Source organism: Lepisma saccharinum, chromosome 5 (genome assembly GCF_977018435.1).
Source record: "Lepisma saccharinum chromosome 5, izLepSacc3.1, whole genome shotgun sequence".
Classification (NCBI taxonomy): Eukaryota; Metazoa; Arthropoda; class Insecta; order Zygentoma; family Lepismatidae; genus Lepisma; species Lepisma saccharinum.
The window spans coordinates 39,550,977-39,571,105 of record NC_139233.1 but is presented as its reverse complement, the minus strand read 5'-3'; the positions used below and the strand labels follow the sequence as shown (position 1 = coordinate 39,571,105).

At 39.2% G+C, this 20,129-nt stretch overlaps 1 protein-coding gene across 1 annotated transcript in view; it reads right to left on the bottom strand.

Annotated features, from left to right (window-relative positions):
* Positions 1–20,129, bottom strand: part of LOC145987777 (sodium- and chloride-dependent GABA transporter 2-like) — a 116,045-nt gene that overhangs the window by 49,681 nt on the left and 46,235 nt on the right. The window contains exons 2-4 of the mRNA XM_083122463.1: positions 16,680–16,869; positions 14,841–14,975; positions 6,928–7,071 (exon numbers count right to left, since the gene is read on the bottom strand). Of these exons, the coding sequence (XP_082978589.1) occupies positions 6,928–7,071; positions 14,841–14,975; positions 16,680–16,869 (469 nt within the window). The remainder of the gene's footprint in view (positions 1–6,927; positions 7,072–14,840; positions 14,976–16,679; positions 16,870–20,129) is intronic.

Genomic DNA, 20,129 nt, shown 5'->3' with positions numbered 1-20,129 from the left:
CATTAGAACTGTGGCTACTTGTGAAGTATCCAATTGCAGACAACAATTGGATGTTTGTTTAAAAATGCATGTAAATAAGTGTTACTGCTAACGTGCAAAAATGCAAAAACCGGATTAGCAAGATCTACTTTTTGATTGTCCACTACTATGTTGTATGTTATCTTGACAAGACAGGAAAGTTGTTTCATCAACACAAAAAAGTGGACCGATTTGGGTGAACAGGTAGTACAGTGCAGTAATATGTCAAATAGAAATTGAAAAAATGGTGCATGTTCTGAATGCAAAGTTAATCTTTTAAGAAAGAATTTATGCACAAAGACAACATCGGTTTGATTTCTGTTATCTGTTCTTGTGTTACTTTCCCTTCAAGCAGTGGCGACGATTAGGGGGCAACTCCCCCCGCCCCACTTTTCGCCACTTTTGCCCCCGCACTATGCTAAACCTTATATACAAATGGAAATATACTGTGTTTGCTCCCCCGGTTTTGGAACCCAATCGCCGCCACTGGGGCATCAAGTTTATGTCGGAAGAATATTATTAAAACTTGATGCCAGGGTTAATGACAAAAGTGGCATACTTACTCGTCTTGATTTGCATAAGAATTAACTTTTGTGAGAGGGCAATATGACCTTGATCCAGAAAAGCATCATAAAGAGCATGCACGTGTTACGATTTTACGTGCACTGGTGCAGAAGTTGGCAACAGCTCGTTTGACTTTTTTTGTTTCAAGAGTATTTTTACAACAATTGGGGTACGCTATAGGTAAAAAGCTCGCGCCATACACGCTTACATCGAATTCTCTCAAATGTAATTCTGTATCACTACTCCAAGGTTCTGATTGTTGCAAGAATGTCAACTCAATACAGACACACACACACATATTAACATAATTCGGAGCACGTGTAATACATGAATACTCGTCTTTTTCTTCCCCCCCCCCTTTTGGCCAGTTCTGCAAAGTATCTAACTGCCATAACACTAGCCATTCTTCCTAGACTATGCACTAAATGTTTATTGCAAAATTACCCCACGTGATGCCTTAGAACTACTAGCTATAAGTTTCGTTTCTTAAGAGTGGCCTGGAGGTTGGCATGAAAAGAGTTTTCCTGCCCCGGCGCGATACAGAGACACCTAGCGACATATCAGGGAACTAGCAATTCTTCTCGCTTGTGTCCTAAACTAGAGGAAGAGCACAGGCCGGGGGCAGAGGATCTCCCCCCATGGTGGAAAGACTTGCCACCATGTCTCCCCCCTGCCTTCACCAACCCCTCCTCTGCGTGACCGCTGCGAAAGGGCACCACCTGTTTCATTTCATTCTGGTTCCGGCTTCTTTCAAGATTTCTCCATCGCAAAATATTCACTGCTGGCTGGCCACAGCAGATAGTCAGGACCTTCAAAAATGAGATTTGGATTGAATAAATTTTGTTGATTACAGTGGCTGCTATAATTATGTAGAATTTCTCTTTGAGTGATTGAGATTATAAATTGAGAGTAAAGAAGGAGGTAGAGATTATCAGTTGAAAGTAACGACGAATCAAGTAAGAATAACTAATTGAAAGTACGCTGTAAATGTATAGCATACCAGTGGCAGTGATAACAAGGCAGAGGCATACTGATCGCCATTTTCTTTTTTCTTTTTGTAGGGGGTTTCGTGTTGATACAAAATTTGTATCTAATCGTAATAAGCACAAAAAATAGTAACAGTTATTATTTTAACTACTATGAACAGTGCTGATAATAATTCGAGATGGACGGGAGCGAGACTATTTCGAATTTAAAGGAAAAAGTCTCGGATATGTGGAATGACCTAGGGATAATCAGAAGACGCGAAAGAAACCAATGGAACAAAATGTACAACTACAGTAGTAGCAATGATGTAAGATAACGAATAGGTAAACATTGAACTTACACTTTATGTATTACCCATCTTAAAAACAGCTTAAAAACTTTATTAATAATAATAATAATAATAACCCACAGCGCGACAGCCCTTGAGAGCCTTGGCTTACCTACCGACTGCTGGTCTCCCTCCCACACTGTTCCTCCGTCACCTGTTATAGCGTGGAGATCTTAGACCAGTATTGGGGTGAAGGGTGGTCAGCCGTTGTAGGTCTTCTCGACCGGGTTACCGCTCACTCATTCGGAGCTCCCCAATTTCCTCACAATGGTGGATTGCCACCGGCCCTATACGTAGGCCGAATAAATTCCGACCAGAGCCGGATTCGAACCTACGCCGTCCCGCAGCGAACGATCTCAAGACGAGTGAACGCCTTAACCCGCTTTTTTTTTTTTTAATTTTTTTTTAAAAAGGAAAGCCCCTATGCGGAAGCTTCCCCCATCACACTTCATTCACTCATATAATTTCATTCATATTTCAATTTCAAGACTTTTCAGGACAGACAATCACAAACATCCATGGCCGAGCCGGGAATCGAACCCGGGACCCCTGGCGTCGTAGCGCGATGTGCTAACCACTCCGCCACAGGGGCCGCCAACCCGCTCGGCTACGGAGGAGGACAATTATAACTTTATTAAAAAGTTTTAATATAACGGAAGACTGTAACTTTGCAAAATGGCCTCCACTTCCTTCAAAATATCAGCCCTTGTGTCACGGGGAGGAATCATTCAAGTAGTTTTACTGTCATATCGATATGAGAATCGCATCCACTAATGAAGGGAGCTAACCGAGCTAGCTCGCAGACGTTCGTAATTTCACATATTGTGAGAGAAAAGGCAATAACACGAACAATTTTTCTTTTCAATTGTTCGTTTACTAAGTCATCAATCCTCTCCTCAACTGTGTTTCTGATTTTTTTTTGATTTTTTATATTAGCGTTGCTTTTCTGCCACGTTTGGATAATGGCGACGATGAGGATGAGTAATGGTATGATGAAATTGATGAAGAGACACATACAAAGAACACCCATGCTCAGGCCAGGATTCGAACCCGCAACCTCTGGTGTCGCAACGGGCTGTGCTAACCACTCTGCCACAGAGGTTGGCAAATTTATTTCGTGATATAGAAATACTTCTGAATGAATAAACTTTATCAGGGTACAAATTTTCTACGCTTTTCACTATTCACTTCACAACAAAAGTAAGCATTTCACTTGAAAAATCTACATTCCTCTTCTATAGTCCTTTTCTTACTCCCACGAAGTTTGGGCAGCCATATGGTTCTCTGAAACTTTTACAGAAACTGACTTTTCTTCCAGGTAAATCCTTGAAAATCAAGAAACAGACTCATAGGCGACAGAAAGTATGCACGCTGCCCTCCCCCAGCTGGCAAGATATTTTCGTACTTCAGAGTAACATGTCCACCAGCTTGCTTAGTTGACACAACACCTACTCTATAATGGAATGTATACCTGTGTAGGGAAAATTGGTCAATGTGTTGAAGTTTGGATGAGTCTGGTCTTGTATCACGAGAAAAGAGAAAACGGGATAACTACAAATGTATAGATAATTTCAAGCATGAAGTGTTAACTGGGGCCAAGGCGGGCCGCATTAACGGATGCTGGGGCCTACATGCGGCCCGCGAGTTTGACTGGCCGAAATATCAGGAGAAAAGTTGTTACGCTTCTTCCAGGAGACTCGAACCTGCGCGCGTCCCGTAGCTGGAGAGCCCAAAGCATAACGCCTTAGACTGGCCCGTAGGCAGAATTTTATTTTGGGGGGGGGGGATGCTCATCCCTTATCAGCAGCTGCCATCTAAGGGCGAAAAAGTGAGGGAACCCCTGAAGATGAGTTTTTGTTTCCTAATTTTGATTTGGCAAACGGGATCTCTCTCACTGCACCAAGCGCCGTCAACCCTATGCCGGTTGTTTGAGTATCTTGAGTTTGAGTTTCTGTAAGTCTTCTTTATGTATAGATAGACTAATCAGGACTGGACCTACATTTATAGTGGGATTGAACTATTGGGCGTCCACCAGGTACCAAACTCGGGACCTTTTGACATTACGAGGGTCATCTTTACCATTACGCTATAGGGGAGGCAAAAATATCTGAAACTAAGAAGACATTTTGAATGGACATGTAGAATGTAGGAGGCAGGGTTCGCGCTGAAGAGGAAGAAGACGGAATTCTCCCTCCCCTTTCCTAACCTGTACAACTCTAATGTAATTCTCAACCAAGCCAAGAGTCTTGTCTAGTGTTGCCCACGAGACGAGACTTTGGCCTGTCTCGTCTCGTGTAAATGCTGTGAAATGCTGTCTCGTCTCGAAAATATTCGTTTGTCTCGGGACACATGATCAATCTCGTCTCGTCTCGAATTTTTAAAAGCCTGTCCCGTCTCGTCCCGTGGGCAACACTAGTCTTGTCCTTCTACATTTTATGTCGCTTTTGTTATTGTTAATGAAGAATTCAAATTAATAATTTGTCTTTAAATCTCAAGTTAGCAAGTCAGCCAAAATTATGTTTTTATACTAAATTTTAGATTAATTGAAGATTTGCAAAGAAACAGTAGACCTTTTCATGATCCTTCCACTCCAAAAACAAATGTTTTGTAAGAGTCACATCAAGTTTATGTTTGGAAATAGTGAAGTTTTAGGAACCACACACACACACACACACACATATATATATATGTAAGCAACAACGATAGTAGGCTATTGTAATTTGGAGAGGATATGATTTGTGAGCGGAACAAGCATGGGAATTTAACGAAGTTCCTTTGCGAATCATCAATTATGTGTGTCTGTGTGTGTACACGTATTTCCTATCTTCACCGTTGACTCGCAAAGTACTACATGTGAGGTAAAACTATCGAAATGTAAAAAGAGGAAGCGTTACCACCCTCCCCGCCTTTTCTACATTTTATTCAAATCGAACACCAGGCACGTATCGAGATATATATTTCGGAGGGGCGTCCTAACGTAATGTCTCAAAATAATAATATTAATAATGTTAAATTAAAATAAGTATAATTATATTAAATTAATTTATATATTTTTATTACATTAATAGATAAGAAGGCGATATAACAACAGTGATACAGTATAACATCACGTATTCATTATCTAGCTTACGTGTAGTTAAGGTCTGCAAAATTTTTAAATAAATAGAAACTGCCCTGGCAAGGAAATTAATGCCAAATAGATAAAGAATATAATATTTATTGAGTATGAAAAAATGATGTTAGATCCAGTTGACGAAAGTAAAATTCCTGGTAATATTTTGCATGTTATTATAAGTAGTAATAATTCTTGCATAAATCTTCTTTGGTACTGTCATTCAAAGTCGTATTGCTTTCCAATATGTTTGCGGAAATAAACAAATTGCGATTAGACAACAACCTTATTTTCATTACTTAATTGAAGTTATTTTATGATCTCATTATTTAATTTTTGTACTTGGTAAGTTTTTCGGGGGGAGGTTGGGACTCCTGGACCCCCCTGAATACGTCCTTTGCGGTAGGGATCGAGATAAAGTTACTGTGTCACTGGTTCCAATTCACGGTAAATATGCTCGGTTTCTCTACACTCAAACATACACAAACTCATGGCCTTCCTGCTTTCTTGGTTTCTTGCCTGGGAAAGAGGCAATAAATCAAGCAGTGACAGCTACGGGACCTTCTGACGAGGGGACGGAACCCAGCTGTGCAGAAGATTCAAACACCCGCGCGAACTAGCCCTCCCCGTCACCCTGGGGCAATTTTCGAACAGAGACATCTAGTGGCCAAGTGGCGAACTATGATGAATGAAATTCGCCAGAAGCGGCCGTATCTTTCGCCGTCGATAATACATGACATTTTTAAACAATCATTTTGAGCTGTGCAAGTGACTTTTGAAAGAAAAGCCCTCCCTAGCTTAGTCATAGAAGGATTGAGCATTACGTTAGTATGCATCATAATGGCCATTTTCGTTGGTGCTACCCACAAATCCTATAACCATTCTGTGCTTATTTACGTATTTCCTTATGGGAAATTGAAAAAAAATAATGGAATTTGTGCACATTTAACGAACTGAAATTGCATAAATGTGTCATGTACTCAAAGTTTCATAAACTAAGTTCACATCCACTGCGTGTTTTCCGGCAAATTTTTGTCCTAAAACGTTATATTCAACAAAATGCAAAAAAGCCCATGTTAAATTTAAGCGCTTTCCACGGCGACCTTCGCCAAACTCCACCTCCCTCTTAAGCTTTAAGACTGTAGTCTAGGCAGAGGCATGAAATTTCAAGAATGAGTAAAAATTGGAAATATGTTCTACATTAGTTCTTCCTATGCCTTAAGACGTCAGAGTCAAATGCATTCCTTGTTAGGTAAAGGGTCTTCTTCGTGGTAGCTCTACCAACTGAGATACCGCTGCCCATGGTTAGAGTATTAACACATTGAAATTGTTATGACGTCACAAGTCGAAGGACAGGGTAGAGCTCAACAGCGTGTGCTTAAATTGAGACCTATATAATATGATTCGGGGCTCAGGACTTACAATGCGGGTCTCCTTTGAAAAATACACTAAAAGGCGAATATTTAGATCGCGTGTGCCATTTACCAATAAAACTTTGAGACTTTTTTTAGCAGAGTTACAGCAGCACCTGATCCACGACAACATTTGTGTACGAGCGGCTAGCGACAGCATTGCCAACTTCCAAATAAATGCTAACAGCACCAAACCTGACCTGCCTAACCTATGCATATAATAGCTTAAATAAACAAAACTTAACTTGCCTAACTTATTTACATGCTTATTTATGATATTATATGTCTACATGGATAGGTTTGGAAGGTCAGGTTTGGTGCTGTTAGCATTTATCTCCCAAATTGTTTAGTCTGTCACTAAAAGCTAATCATTTGTGTACCTTTGGTCTGTAAGCAGGGCCTTAGTGTTGGAGATTTACCCGATAAAAGTAATTTACACTTGTAATTGCCTTAGTGGTAACTTGTTACTCTGATGGACTGTCAAGGACAAACATGAATCCACTCACTGAGCGTGTTGAAGTCGTGGTCGCACGTTCCCCATCCGAGTTCGCTGCTAAAGGAGGCGAAGATGTAGAACATGGTCCACGCCACAATGATGTTGTAGTATACTGTGATGAAGAAGATGACGACTAGTGATGAGTAACCGAGACCTGGAAGAATGAAAGAGGAATAAATCATTAAAAACGCCAATAGTTGACACTATATACTAACACTAAATAGAGGTACGTGGATTTCGCATTGTGCGGAATTTGTAGTTTGGACGTCGTATCGGTGACGATGAACTCCTTTGTCTTAACAAGCATTCAAAGATACACTGAAAATCGTTGACTGGAGAAATGAAGCTTAAAGGCAGTCAATTTCCGCTGCCATTCAACTATCATTAATAAAATGACCATGTCCGTTTTAAATGTATTAAAGATTAAGCCTGGGGGAAACCCTGGGGGGTAAAGGCGATCAGGGGCGTGATGCTGATCACATCACCCCCACTCACGACCGGATCAAGAAAGTGTGGGGCGTTACCCCCACACCCCCTGTACGCTTTCATGGCGTGGTGCTAAGCACAGGGGAGCACTTTTTTTATAGTTACCTTAATTAATGTAATTTAATGATTCAGTTTTTAAGACATTCCGTGACTGTCGCTACAGCAGAACGATCTTTCTCAAAATTGACAGTTACAAAGAACTACCTCCGGAGTGTATGACTCAGTATTCTCAGTGTTGAGATGGAACATAAATTGTAATCTACACATTATAATTCATAGGTACATGTTCGTCTTGAATAATTATTTAATCAAACTAATTACTTACATTTCTAGAAAGAAACTTTTGTTAGTGTCTGAACATGAGCCGGGGCCTTAATTTTGGTGCACCAGTGATTTTAACGTCAAAGTATTGTAAAATTGACGGCAACTTCCTCACAGTAGGATCAATGGCTTCGTATTGTCTTACACTAGCTACTATGTAGGCTCCGGATACAATGGGAATGCCTTCAGGTTGAAAAGGACCATTCAAATCAGTTGCGCAAACCAATTTTGTACAATTCTATGTATTTGAAAAAAAAAAACATTTAGTTGAACATTTTGGAAAACAAAAACCAAATTCGCCCTTATCACAGGGGAAAATTATTGGAGTGAAGAATTTCAAATCTTGAACCAATTACTTGGAAATGGTTTACAAGGTCATGTTCGACAACAGTCATTGACACTAATCCTATTATGTTATTTACCTCCACTTTTCTTCTTGGAAATATACCTTGAGCAATTACATTGCACCCAATGAGGAAGAACAGTAGGGTTTGCATAATTTGAAATAAACAAAGGAAATATAGCCATCGTAAAACTTACTTACACGTTATTTATATATAGAAAATAAAATTTACAAATTTGGAAAAAGTTTAGTTTTATTCTGTTAACTAGTAAAAACAATTTTGTAAAGTTATTATTTTTATTATAACTTCGCAATAGAAGCATGCTGGATAGTTCTGAGGTATTTTATCACTTAGCCTGAAGGCCATTAACTTTGCACATGACTTCTTCAGCGACCTTTCCAGCCGCTTTCAATCAAGTTCACAGATTTTACGCGTGACATTCAACAAAAGGCTCTGAATTCAATTTCGTCACATTAATCACGACATCCGGTGTCGCAAAATTGCTCAAGGTTGCCTTTATTATTTCCCAGCGGCTTTTTTTTAGCGCCTCTGTGGCGAATTTCATGGTTCGCTGGAGCTGGAGAAAAACCTGGAGTAATTCCGATTATCCACGCTGTTGTCATCCGGTCGTTGATGGAGAGTTCGGGTTCCAGGAGATTGATTGCTCCCCCAAGAGGATGATGGTGCACTTATAAAGATTTAGAGGACACCTGAGTATATGCTGTATTTCGATTCCTAATGGGGATAATAGTGTATCCTGCAACACTGTTGCTGTCTTATTTTGACTTGGTGATAGAAATTTGGTCAAGTTACTAGTTCGATAGTTCTTTTTGTATATGAGTTTGGATTTTCTTAGAATGTAAATATACTGTTTCTAAATTACGTGTAAATGTTATCAAAAAATGTATAGGCCCAGGCTAGAACCACTGCAAGACAATAGTTTCGTTTATTGACTGGTAACATACACAAATTTGCTATATATATATATATATATATATCCCTAAATGAAATCACAAGTGGGCATCCTTCCCAAAGCAAAAAGCTTAAGGCTCGGCTGGACCTTTGGCATGCAAATGAGCGATTTTTTTTAAATTTTCCTCTCCATTCGAAAAACTTCTTGGATATTTCAAAATATGAAACATTACATCAGCTTAGAATTCCTTCTAGAGCATTGACGTGAAATTTCGTGTAGTTTTCTTTCACTGTTGTCTAGATATTATCAATAGTTTTGTGATTACATAAGTCTATTAAACTATTGATAATATCTAGACAACAATGAAAGAAAACTACACGAAATTTCACGTCAATGCTCTAGAAGGAATTCTAAGCTGATGTAATGTTTCATATTTTGAAATATCCAAGAAGTTTTTCGAATGGACAGGAAAATTTGAAAAAATTCGCCCATTTGCATGCCAAAGGTCTAGCCGAGCCTTAATTCGCACAGTGCCAATATGGATATTTATCAGAATTGAAAAATGGAACCTGGACGCACTGGCGTACGCAGGGGGAACTGATGGGGCTACAGCCTCCAGAAATTTTGAGAAAATCGAAAATTTTTCAATTAAAGCAGTAAAGAACTCTGGAAAATCCATGGTGGTAAATGCAAACTTAGAGAGTCCCCCGTTTACCATTTTTGTTTTCAAACTTTTAAAATGAAAGTTAAAGATGGTAATTCTGAAATATTTGATAGTGTATCCCGATTCTACCTAGAACGTAACTTTGTGTTATCCACTTTGACAATTCCAGCCTACTCGGAAACAACATTATTCGTGCGGTAGCCGCTGGGTCTCTGTCTGTGCTGTCTTCACGTGATCTGGGCGTAGATTTCATTGACTTATTGTCTGCATAGACACGGTAAACTGCACTAGACATTATTTTGCAGTACTTGTTTAAAGGAAAATTGTATCCGAATGAAAACAATCATATTTACAACAGAAAATTCACACGTTTTCGTTTTGAGCGTCAGCTCTTGGGTAGACTATAAACAACATATAAAGTGTACCATTCTACATACATACTTTCGCTGTGTGTAGAAGTAAATTGGGGAAGCTATTTTTGTTACTCCCATTTTTCTGTTGGACACCTTCTTTCGACGCTACGAACCCTCGAAAAACAGCATTCTTATTCTGAGCCTATGCAACGAGACCGTACAGTTCACAATTCTCATTAACTTTGCAATTAAAATAAACAAAATATACGACTCGTGTATGAATAATGAGGTAGATATCCCATATCTCTTGATATCTTCTAAGAAGTCGCACAGTAAAAAAAAAAATTCAAATATCGTGAAAATTCTCGAACCAGACCGACAGTCTTGTAAGTTTTGTCTCGTCTCGTCACGATTCTACAGATACCTGTCTCGCTTTCGTATCGATTTATGAAAGACGACGTCGTCTCGATACCATCACTCTACATGACAAATGTACCTTACCCTTTTATTCTTCGTTCCACATGACGAAAAACACTGACATAGTGGTATCTTACTTCGGATCAAATTATTTGAGAAGGTGTCCCATTTTGAATTGAAAAAAATAATATGCTCATCCCATCATTATGCGAACGTATTTTGGATGTTCCTATGTAGTTGAACGACAATGATATGGTATGGACACACACACACGTGCCTGTCATGAGAACGCTATCTTGCTTGACCTCTCCAGATGAGGAAGGGCACACATGTGACCTTCGGAAAATGTCGGATGACCTCACATAATGGATACCTATCGTTCAACCAGAGGACGTCTGCAGATGGGGAGTGTGGCCGTGCGGATGTTCATTGCTGGTCGTACCCATCAACTGCTGCCCGATGTGCACGGATGATTAATGGTTTGCGATCTACAGCCGATTTGGATTCTGGTCATGTATGTCTGTGAGCTTTGCCCGAGGCTTTCGATAGATGTTACCATTGCTTTCAGAACTCGAGCACGCTGAGCGCATTTTAACATGGTTTTGTTAGTTGGTTAGCCAAAGAATTTCAGAATCATATTCCTAACACATTACAGTTGTTGTTTTTTTATCTTTTACGCTCTTCCTCACATCCGGTCTCCATCTTTGTGGTATATTTTTTGCTTCTTCTTTTTGTGAACGACCACAGAAAGTGCCAAGAGGGTCACTTCACCGACTACCCCCTAGGATAAGGAACAATTGACTACCTCTTCTTCCAGTATTCTAATATTTGTAAATCCCTTTCTTTTTCTTTTATTGTATTTTCTAGCTAGCTTTCGTTCTTCTTTTCTATTTTTTTTTGCTTTTTTTTTTGCTTTTTTTTGCTCTTGTTCATTTTCTCTCATTTCTGATAATCTCTTTTTTCTATATGTCGTTTTAATATTTTCCTTTCTTTCTCTCTCTCTCTCTCTCTCTCTCTCTCTCTCTCTCTCCATCTTCAACTTTTCCCTTCTCTCTCTATCCATATTCTACGTTTCGCTTCTCTCCTATCCTTCTCTCACTCTATTCATCTTCTACTTTTCCCTCCCCCCACTCTCTCTCTCTCTCCATTTAACTTCTTTATTTTTCTCATTCTCTCCGCTACTTCCTTGTTTCTTCCCTAAAAAACAGTTTCTTTCTTCTGATGGTATGAAAACGTCACGTCAATATGTCTCCCACAATAAACGCAACTTCACGATTCCCCCCTCCCTCTCGCGGACGATCATTATCTTTTACCTTTCATCTTCTTCTTTGTTCCCTGTCGCAGTTGACCGAACGGTATAAATAAGCATCATCAACTAACTCAAACACTCAAGTTGCCATGATTGCTAGCTACAGGAAGGGACCGGACAATTTCTGTTTTTCCAACAGTGTTTATCCCACAATTAGCACTCAATGGAACTATAATTTTAAACATTCGTATGAGACAAAATATCATATTTTTCTGTAGTTGTAGAATAAACGTAATATATTGTGATCGATGCTCAGCAGGAATTTTTGTGACTGCAAAAGAAAGTTAAACACTTCCCACCTTCTGTCATTAATTTTTTATGTGGGGTAAAATTGCGCAGTTTTTTCACAGGGGGTAAGTGGGGCCAGATCAGCAGGTGGGAGTACATATAAATTATCTCGCAAGATATTACTTAACAACACTTATTAAGTTTTTACACGTGTGTGGCCTCCTGATGGAGCAGCGTTAAGTCTATTGACTTCAAAACAAGGATTCCAGGATTCGATTCCCCGTGGAGGCGAATTGCACAGTGGTTCGTGTCCCTTGCATTATACATATAATATATGTTGTTTTTAGATGACAAGTTAATGCAGAATATATACATGGTAATATTTTGAAATGACTATTTTATCTGTAACTGGGGGCACATAGGAAATGATGCCGCCAGCGGGGGGGACAGAGGTGTGGCGGACCCCTTCCGGACCATCCTCCATTACTAGCAAACAAGATAAAGGGCTAGATAGGGGGGCCTCCCCGATGGCGCATTGTAATCAAGAGGTCCCAGGGGGCACATAGTGGTTCGGATTCCACTTTGAACTGTAGGTCCAGTCCCGATTAGCCTTACTGGGCATAAAGTGGACTTCAAACACCAACTCAATCAATCAATCAAGAGACTAGATAAATAAATCTACAAGCAGCCAGCGACAGCCTTAGAAACTTAGAAATATATGCTAACAGCACAAAATCTGACGTGCCTAACCTATCCACGTACGCATCTAATAGCTTAAATAAACATAACTTAACCTGCCTACGTTGATATGTTAGGCAGGTCAGGTTTGGTGCTGTTAACATTTATCTCCAAAGTTGTTAAGGCTGTCGCTAGCCGCTGGTAATAAATCTTCTTTTACCTAACTATAGTATTTAGGAATATAATGTGACAGCCTCTCAGAAAATATTTCCTGCCCCCTTGCCTCCCTGCTTTTCACTGCATGGCAGTGGCCAGCCAATATTTCGGTCATGACTCCCGACCCTACCCCCAACATCAGTGTCGCCACTGGTGAGGTAAAAATAATTTTTAAATATCTCATGAAGTCTCGTGTTACTTAAACGATCCTGGAAAAACCGTGTCCCCCCGCTTGCAACACCCGTATGCTCAACAACCCATTGCAAAAACGTACACATGCCTCCCCAAGGCGCATAACAAGATTGCGACTCGTCTGCAATAACTCTGTCATAGCGGTTTCTGTGCGGCGAACGTTGTCACGCCAGCTCTCGCACTCACTTCCGCACCCATTCGTCGCGACCGTTTACGCTCTCGGAAAAAAAAGGAACGGAAAAAAGCTCACTGGACTAGTTGGAGCAAGTGAGCAGCTGAAAGAGAACGGACCAGAAAGACAAACGGCTGTCTGAAATCGTAACGGATGCTGATGTAATTATTAAACCCTCATACAAGTCTTCATGCCAGGTCATCAACTTTTAACAGTAAAGTGACAAATGCCTGGTTATGGGCTTGCATTGGAAACGCCAGCAAGCTGCACCACCTTGCGTGGAATTATAAAATTACGGAGCAGCCTTCTAATGCAGGGTTCCCAAAACTTTTTCGTTTCAAGTTACCCTTTGTGTTTCAAGATTTTTCCACGGCGGCCAAGTCAGAATGTAGGCCTATTTAACACTTGCAATGCTCTGTTAGTGTGGTTAGGTTGCTTGGCTTAAGTTAAAAAATAAACACATACTTTAAATTCAGAAACAATTTATGTGTAAAAGGTACTAAATAAGCACATATTTGGAACAATCATATCATTTCAGTGAAAATATTGGAACATATCGCAGCGCCCCTATAAGCTAGCTAGGCACTTTGGGAACTACAGTTTTAATGTTTCGAGAAAACTAGAGGAGAACAGCGGGTTGCAACTAAACTCAAGTGAATTAATGTTGTATCAGAATATTCTATCTACACTTCTTCCTGTAGATATGCCTAAAAAGAAATTCCGTGGCTACATTATGATGATAATGAATAGTCTCCATACGAATTTAAGTAGGGCTCGCCTTACAACAAATATCCATAGGCGTGCAAAGACCCTCTCATTAGGAGGGGGTGGCAAAAGCCTTGATAAAAGTTCAATCGGAGAAAGAGAAAACACATTTCATCTCACTGTTTATAGTATTAATGGGTATGGAACAGGAGCGTATGTAGAATGTGTCCGGATTCGCCGAAAATCATTGAATTGCAGAATTCAAACTTCCGTGGGACCAATGTTCTCTGCCCTCCTTCTTTATATCCCTTCTCTATGGTTCGAGACTATTTTGCATATCAACATGGTTTCGTACAACAGATTCAAATCAACTACACATATTTTTTTTCATTTCCTACAGTGGCGGCAATTAGGGGGCGGTCGGCAGTTGCCCAACCCCCCCCCCCCTTTTTGCCACGTTTCGTTCCCTCACGATCGCCTCTTAATGCTAAACCTTGCCTACAAAGATAAAAGGAAACTGTCCTTGCTCCCTCTCCCCACATTTGTCACCCAAACGCCGCCACTGATTTCCAATGTATTCTGCAAAAGCATAGAGGTAACACAACTAACGAACAAAATGTGTGGTAATGTTAATAACAAGAAATTTGCTGGAGAACGGCGTTGGATAGGTCAATTTCATAGCAAATAATGCTCCTTCCTCCCCCTCCGTAGCTGCTTGGAACTTCCGTCGGCATTAAAATACTTTTTTTTTTAATAATATAATATTGTTTAATAACGGTTATAAGATTCATATACACTAAATTTTTAAATGAGCGTATTAGGGAGCAATTGTCCCCTCTTGCTCCCACCTCCGTGCACACACCTTTTTTCCATAAGGAAAAAAGAAAACCATCCACATTACTATTGCAAAATGCTGATTTCCTACCGTGGAATAGTGGAGCCATCTTCTGGAATATTTTTGTTGGTCCCAGGCTGACATACTGCCCCAGAGCGAACTCCATGAAGAACAGGGGAAGCCCCGTGGTGAACAACATGATCGCGTACGGTATAAGAAAGGCACCTGGAAGAGAAATATACGTTATATACACAAACACGATGCTAGAAGAGACAGGGGTTGCCGAGGGGAAGGATGGTATCCCCCAGCTAGCAATATTTTCACATTCCCGTCATGTTCAACCATGCCCCTCTCATAGTCCAATTCTAGTAATTAAAATTATATTTAAATTATTAATTACGTAGCTAAATAGTGTTGATGGAGCAATTTTTTGAATGGTTGTTATTATTAAACAATTGATTCATACTATTCCGTATATGACTTCTGGTATTCAAATGTGGAATGGAGCAGCTTTTATTTTTATCAATAATGCTATCCTTACGCTCGACAAACAACATCCTCCAGTTAATATGTCCCACTTCAAGCGTACACTCATACATACATACATACATATTATATAAGTATATTTATATATAATGGAAGTGAAGTATGTTTGCAGCAAATCTTTCAGAATTATTCCTTGTAGTCAAATCTGAAGGCTATATCCAAAATTATACATCACTATATTTTATTATCCATGCAAATTTCTTGCAACATTAATTATTTTCTCAATTTCATCAACTTTATGAAAAAATAGCGCAAAAGCAGAAAATACTGTGAAAATAACTGACTCATATGCAGGGTGGGCGGAAAGTAACTCCCTATTTTTAATTTTGTATTTCTATTGAAGTTATGTACATATTGCAATGAAAGTTATCTTCTTTTATAGACTAAAGTATGCCATTTGTTGCATATTTTTTCCAGATCTTCTGACGCCTTTGAAGTGCCCTTGAAGATAGAGATAGCAGTACGATTGAGCATTGAAGAGAGAGCCAAAATTGCATCAAGATTTGAGTTGTGGCAATCTGTAATTCAGGTGCAACGATGGTGGAGGGGTCAACATGGAAGGCAAGCTGTTCTGGATGCAAAAACAATTAAAAATTGCCACAGAAAATTAATGACTACCGGAAGTGTCGTGGATATTAAGAGATCAGGTAGACCAGTAGAGGAAGGTCAGTAAGGAAAAGGTTGTCACAGTGAGGGAGATGTTCGAGCGAAGCCCTTCAAAATCAACAAGACAGGCTGCAAGAGAGAGTGGCTTTACACGCTATTCTGTGCGTTCAATTCTCCACAAAGAGTTACATTACAGACCATGGAAGCTGGATAGGTCGCCGAGGTCCCACAGAATGGCCAGCGCGAAGTCCAGACCTCACCCCATGTGATTTTTTTTTATGGGGGTGGGTTAAGGAAGAAGTGTATCGCAGCAAACCTCAAACTCTTGGTGAACTTGAGAACAAGATCCGTGAGGTCATAAATGGTGTTCCTGCCGAGTTCTTGTGGAAGGTCTTAGCAAACCTACCTGTTCGTTTAATATAGTGTTTAGAAAATACTGGAGCACACATTGAGTTGTAACTTGAAGGAAGATAATGGTATACAATAAACTACATGTGTACAAAAAAGTAAGTTTCTACCTTCAATATCTTAGGAGGAAAAAAAATTAAAATAGGGAGTTAATTTCCTCCCACCCTTAGAAGTGCCCAGCTTACGATTATACAAAACTTCTGGACACGTCACTGAGAAGAAAGATGTGTGTAAAAACAAAGAGACAACATGGAAAAGTTCTAAATGTTCTAGATAAACTCAAAAATTGAAAATAGCCAAAATATAAAAACTGTCCAGAACGAGAAATCCGACAGCAATATTGTTTCAAGATAAAAATGCAATACTTGCCACCTCCATTTCTGTAGCATAAATATGGAAACCTCCAAACATTTCCCAAACCAACTGCGTAGCTCAAACAGGAAAGGACGAACTCGATAGGATTTGACCATGCACCTCGACTAGGATCTGCAACACTGTCAGTTGGTCCATTTTTCTGGGCAACGGTTCCATTTGATCCCATTTCTCCTGGGTCTTTCATCTATAAAGAATCAAAAAGTTAGATTGTTAGATTTTCAATAGAAATAAGTTTACAATGTTTAGCGTGGAAAATGCGCTTCAAAACATTATTATCATCTAAAATACATGTTCAGTGGAATGCATAAGTATTACCAATCAAATTGTCAATCACCACGTTTATTCTGTTTATTTTACAAAATGAGAGCCACAAGAATTGAAACAAAACACCAAACAAGCAGATGATAATCTCTGCACTAGCACACATAAAAATCTATTCCTTAAATACACTTAAGATGCAAGAAAAAAATAATGAAAATAGTCAACAACAATTTGCCGAGCAATACTTGTGCATCCCACTGCACGTAGAATTGAATATTATAATTTTAAATTGGTAAAATTGATAAGTATGATTCAGTATAATGACTCCCTCAAAATAATTGATTCGTATGATTCATTGCAATGGATTGAACAAGGGAATGAATTCAAATAATTGCTCAAAGGAATCGATTTACATGATTCATTACAAAAAAAAATGGCTCAAAATAGATACACTGCAAAATAACCAATTCATAAGATTCATTGCAATGACTCGCTCCTAAGAACAATTCATTCCACTAGTACGGAGATCAATGATGCAAGAAGTGGTTCATATTTCCTCGATGCAGTAGCAGTACGCAACAGTTGTTTTAAATGATCGAATTCTATCAGACACTTTCGCTCCGTGGCGTTCAAGGTGCAGAAAAGACAGGTTTCCCTGGAGTTGACTCGACAGGAAATTCTCTTTCCTCTAGACTTCACGGTAAAAAGCTGGACAGAACAAAGCAACTACCTGATCTGTGAAGATGTTAAGTCAACCTATTACGTAAGATTGTTTTGATCTTCCTACATCCTGGAAGTCACCAAACAAGATAGAATCGACGAACTTGCAGTATGAGATTTAGAAAATATATGTACTTCCTTTTAAGCAAATGCAAAAGTAAACGACATGCGTTTTATCTCGAACGAAAAGCGAATGTTTAGCAAAGCAACATATGTGATGAATGGACAATCGTTCGAGTTGGTATTCTAGAAACACGTAAATACAGCGTAATGTGATACATGTAGGCCTATATTTCTATTGTAAAGTAAACATATGTGTACATATATAAGGGTTGTTTGATAAATAAATGGACTGGGCTTGTGCTTTCGGTGTGTGTAGAAATAAGGAAACACGGATTGTGTTTATTCATACCCTTGTGTATTGCACATGTTACATGCACATTGGTCAGCTGTTTATTCGCAGGTAGACGTTCAACCCTAAAATGTGAATGAGTGTAGGGATAGATTCCTCCAGAAATGCGCAACTGCTTCTTCTCCCTTCCCGAAATTCTTTGCACCAATTAAACTCTGTTGTAATCGGCAAATCTTCATCCCTGTACACCGCATTTAACCGGCGAACAATCTCCGCTGGCTGCACACCTTCAGCATACAAGAACTGAATCACACATAGTTGCGCACATCTGGAGGAATCCATCCTTGCACTTCATTCACTTTTGAGGGTTGAACATCTACCTGCGAATAAAGCAGATGACTAACAATGTGAATGTAACATGCGCAATGGCCAAGTGTATCAATAAACACAATAGCTTTTTGCTTATTTATACATACACCGAAAGCACAGGCCCAGTCACAAATTTATCAAACAACCCTTATATTACGTATGCCGAAGTATACCAAAGTTAAGCCTACTTTATGCTCAGATAGGCTAATTAATTGTGACTGGTCATTCAGTTTGAAGTATGATTCAGAGAACTGTGAAATGTGTACCAGCCGTGAATCGAACTTGGAACACCTTGATTACATGTGCATTTCTTTCCCAATTATAGTGGCATCCCTCGCTCAAAGCGAGGAATTTTGATTCTGATGCACTATCATTATCTGACGGTTGTGTGTAGGTCAACACTTTCACAATTTTATACCGAAAGCATCTGCAATCTGTGGGAAAAAATAACCGTGATGAATTATATTATTATCTGACAGTTTGAAGACGAATTCCACATCAAACTTTAAATTCTACACGCTAATTTAGTAGGTTAGAACCTTCCATTATCAAGTCAAGCGATTGATGTTCACTTATATTCTATTTGCTAATCCAAATCTTCGCTCAGTTGTTTATGAGTATAGGACATTCGTGTGAAAGAGTTTGACAACGTCGCCCTTACCATTACACATACAGTATATATCTTATATATCTTAATAGAACAACACATATCAATAGCAAAGTAATGATTAAGTTGTAATTTGGCAAGGAGAATACGCTAAAACAGTTTGCTCTCCAACGAAGTGTGAAAAATTATGTTCGTCTGTATGGCCGTACATTTTCATTTACGTCCCAATATCATTTTTTTATTGTCTGGTTCGCTATGAAAACTTCCAAGAAACGTTTATGATAGTCAAGTTTCTTGCTCATTAAATAATCATGTCACGAAACCCGAGCCCACTTATAAACCTTGTTTCTTTTCAGAAAACGCAGATAGGTAAGGGAGACAATAAACAATGCTGTAATTACATTCTTCATCTCACGAAGTGGGTAACAAAATTTGGCCAGGCGAGTTTAGAGTTTGTGTTCCTTCTTACTGCCGGTGGCATCGCTAGTTGTTCATCCTAGTAAGACAGCAGTGTCACGTCTGCTTCTTTGATGTTCTTTGCTGGTGAATATTATCTTCAGTTCATCTTCCTTGTCATATTTTGAATTTAATGACGGTAAGATGTGTAAGAATTTTAAAATTTAGCACCAATCATGTAATTTTCACTTATATTTCCTTATACGTATATATCTTCGCCGTCTTGCGGAAAATCGTTTTTAAGGTAAAACTCATGATTTTTATATTTATACTCTTTATACAGAAAATATGTGTATACCGATTGTGTGTGTGTTTATGTGTGTGGGGGGACTTATTATTATGGTAATTGGTTGTCAAACTGGTAGTAGAATAATTGTCACAGTAGTTAGTACTCATGTATTTTGAACATTGTATAGAATTATCCCTTCCTACACGGGCCCAGGTCTTAGTAGAAGGTCTACTGAGAAGAATTTGCCCGCAATGAATGAGGTTGCTACAAATCAAGTAAACATGTTTACTCCATGTTGTGTGCTTGTGCTTTTATCACTAATTAATTTATTGCGTGATCGTGTTCCGCATGGAAAGTGTATATCCATTTACGGTACAATTAGCTTCTTGGCGCTTTCGAAAGTGCTTTAAGCATTGACAGAACTTCCAAATCAACAACACGCGTTTCCTC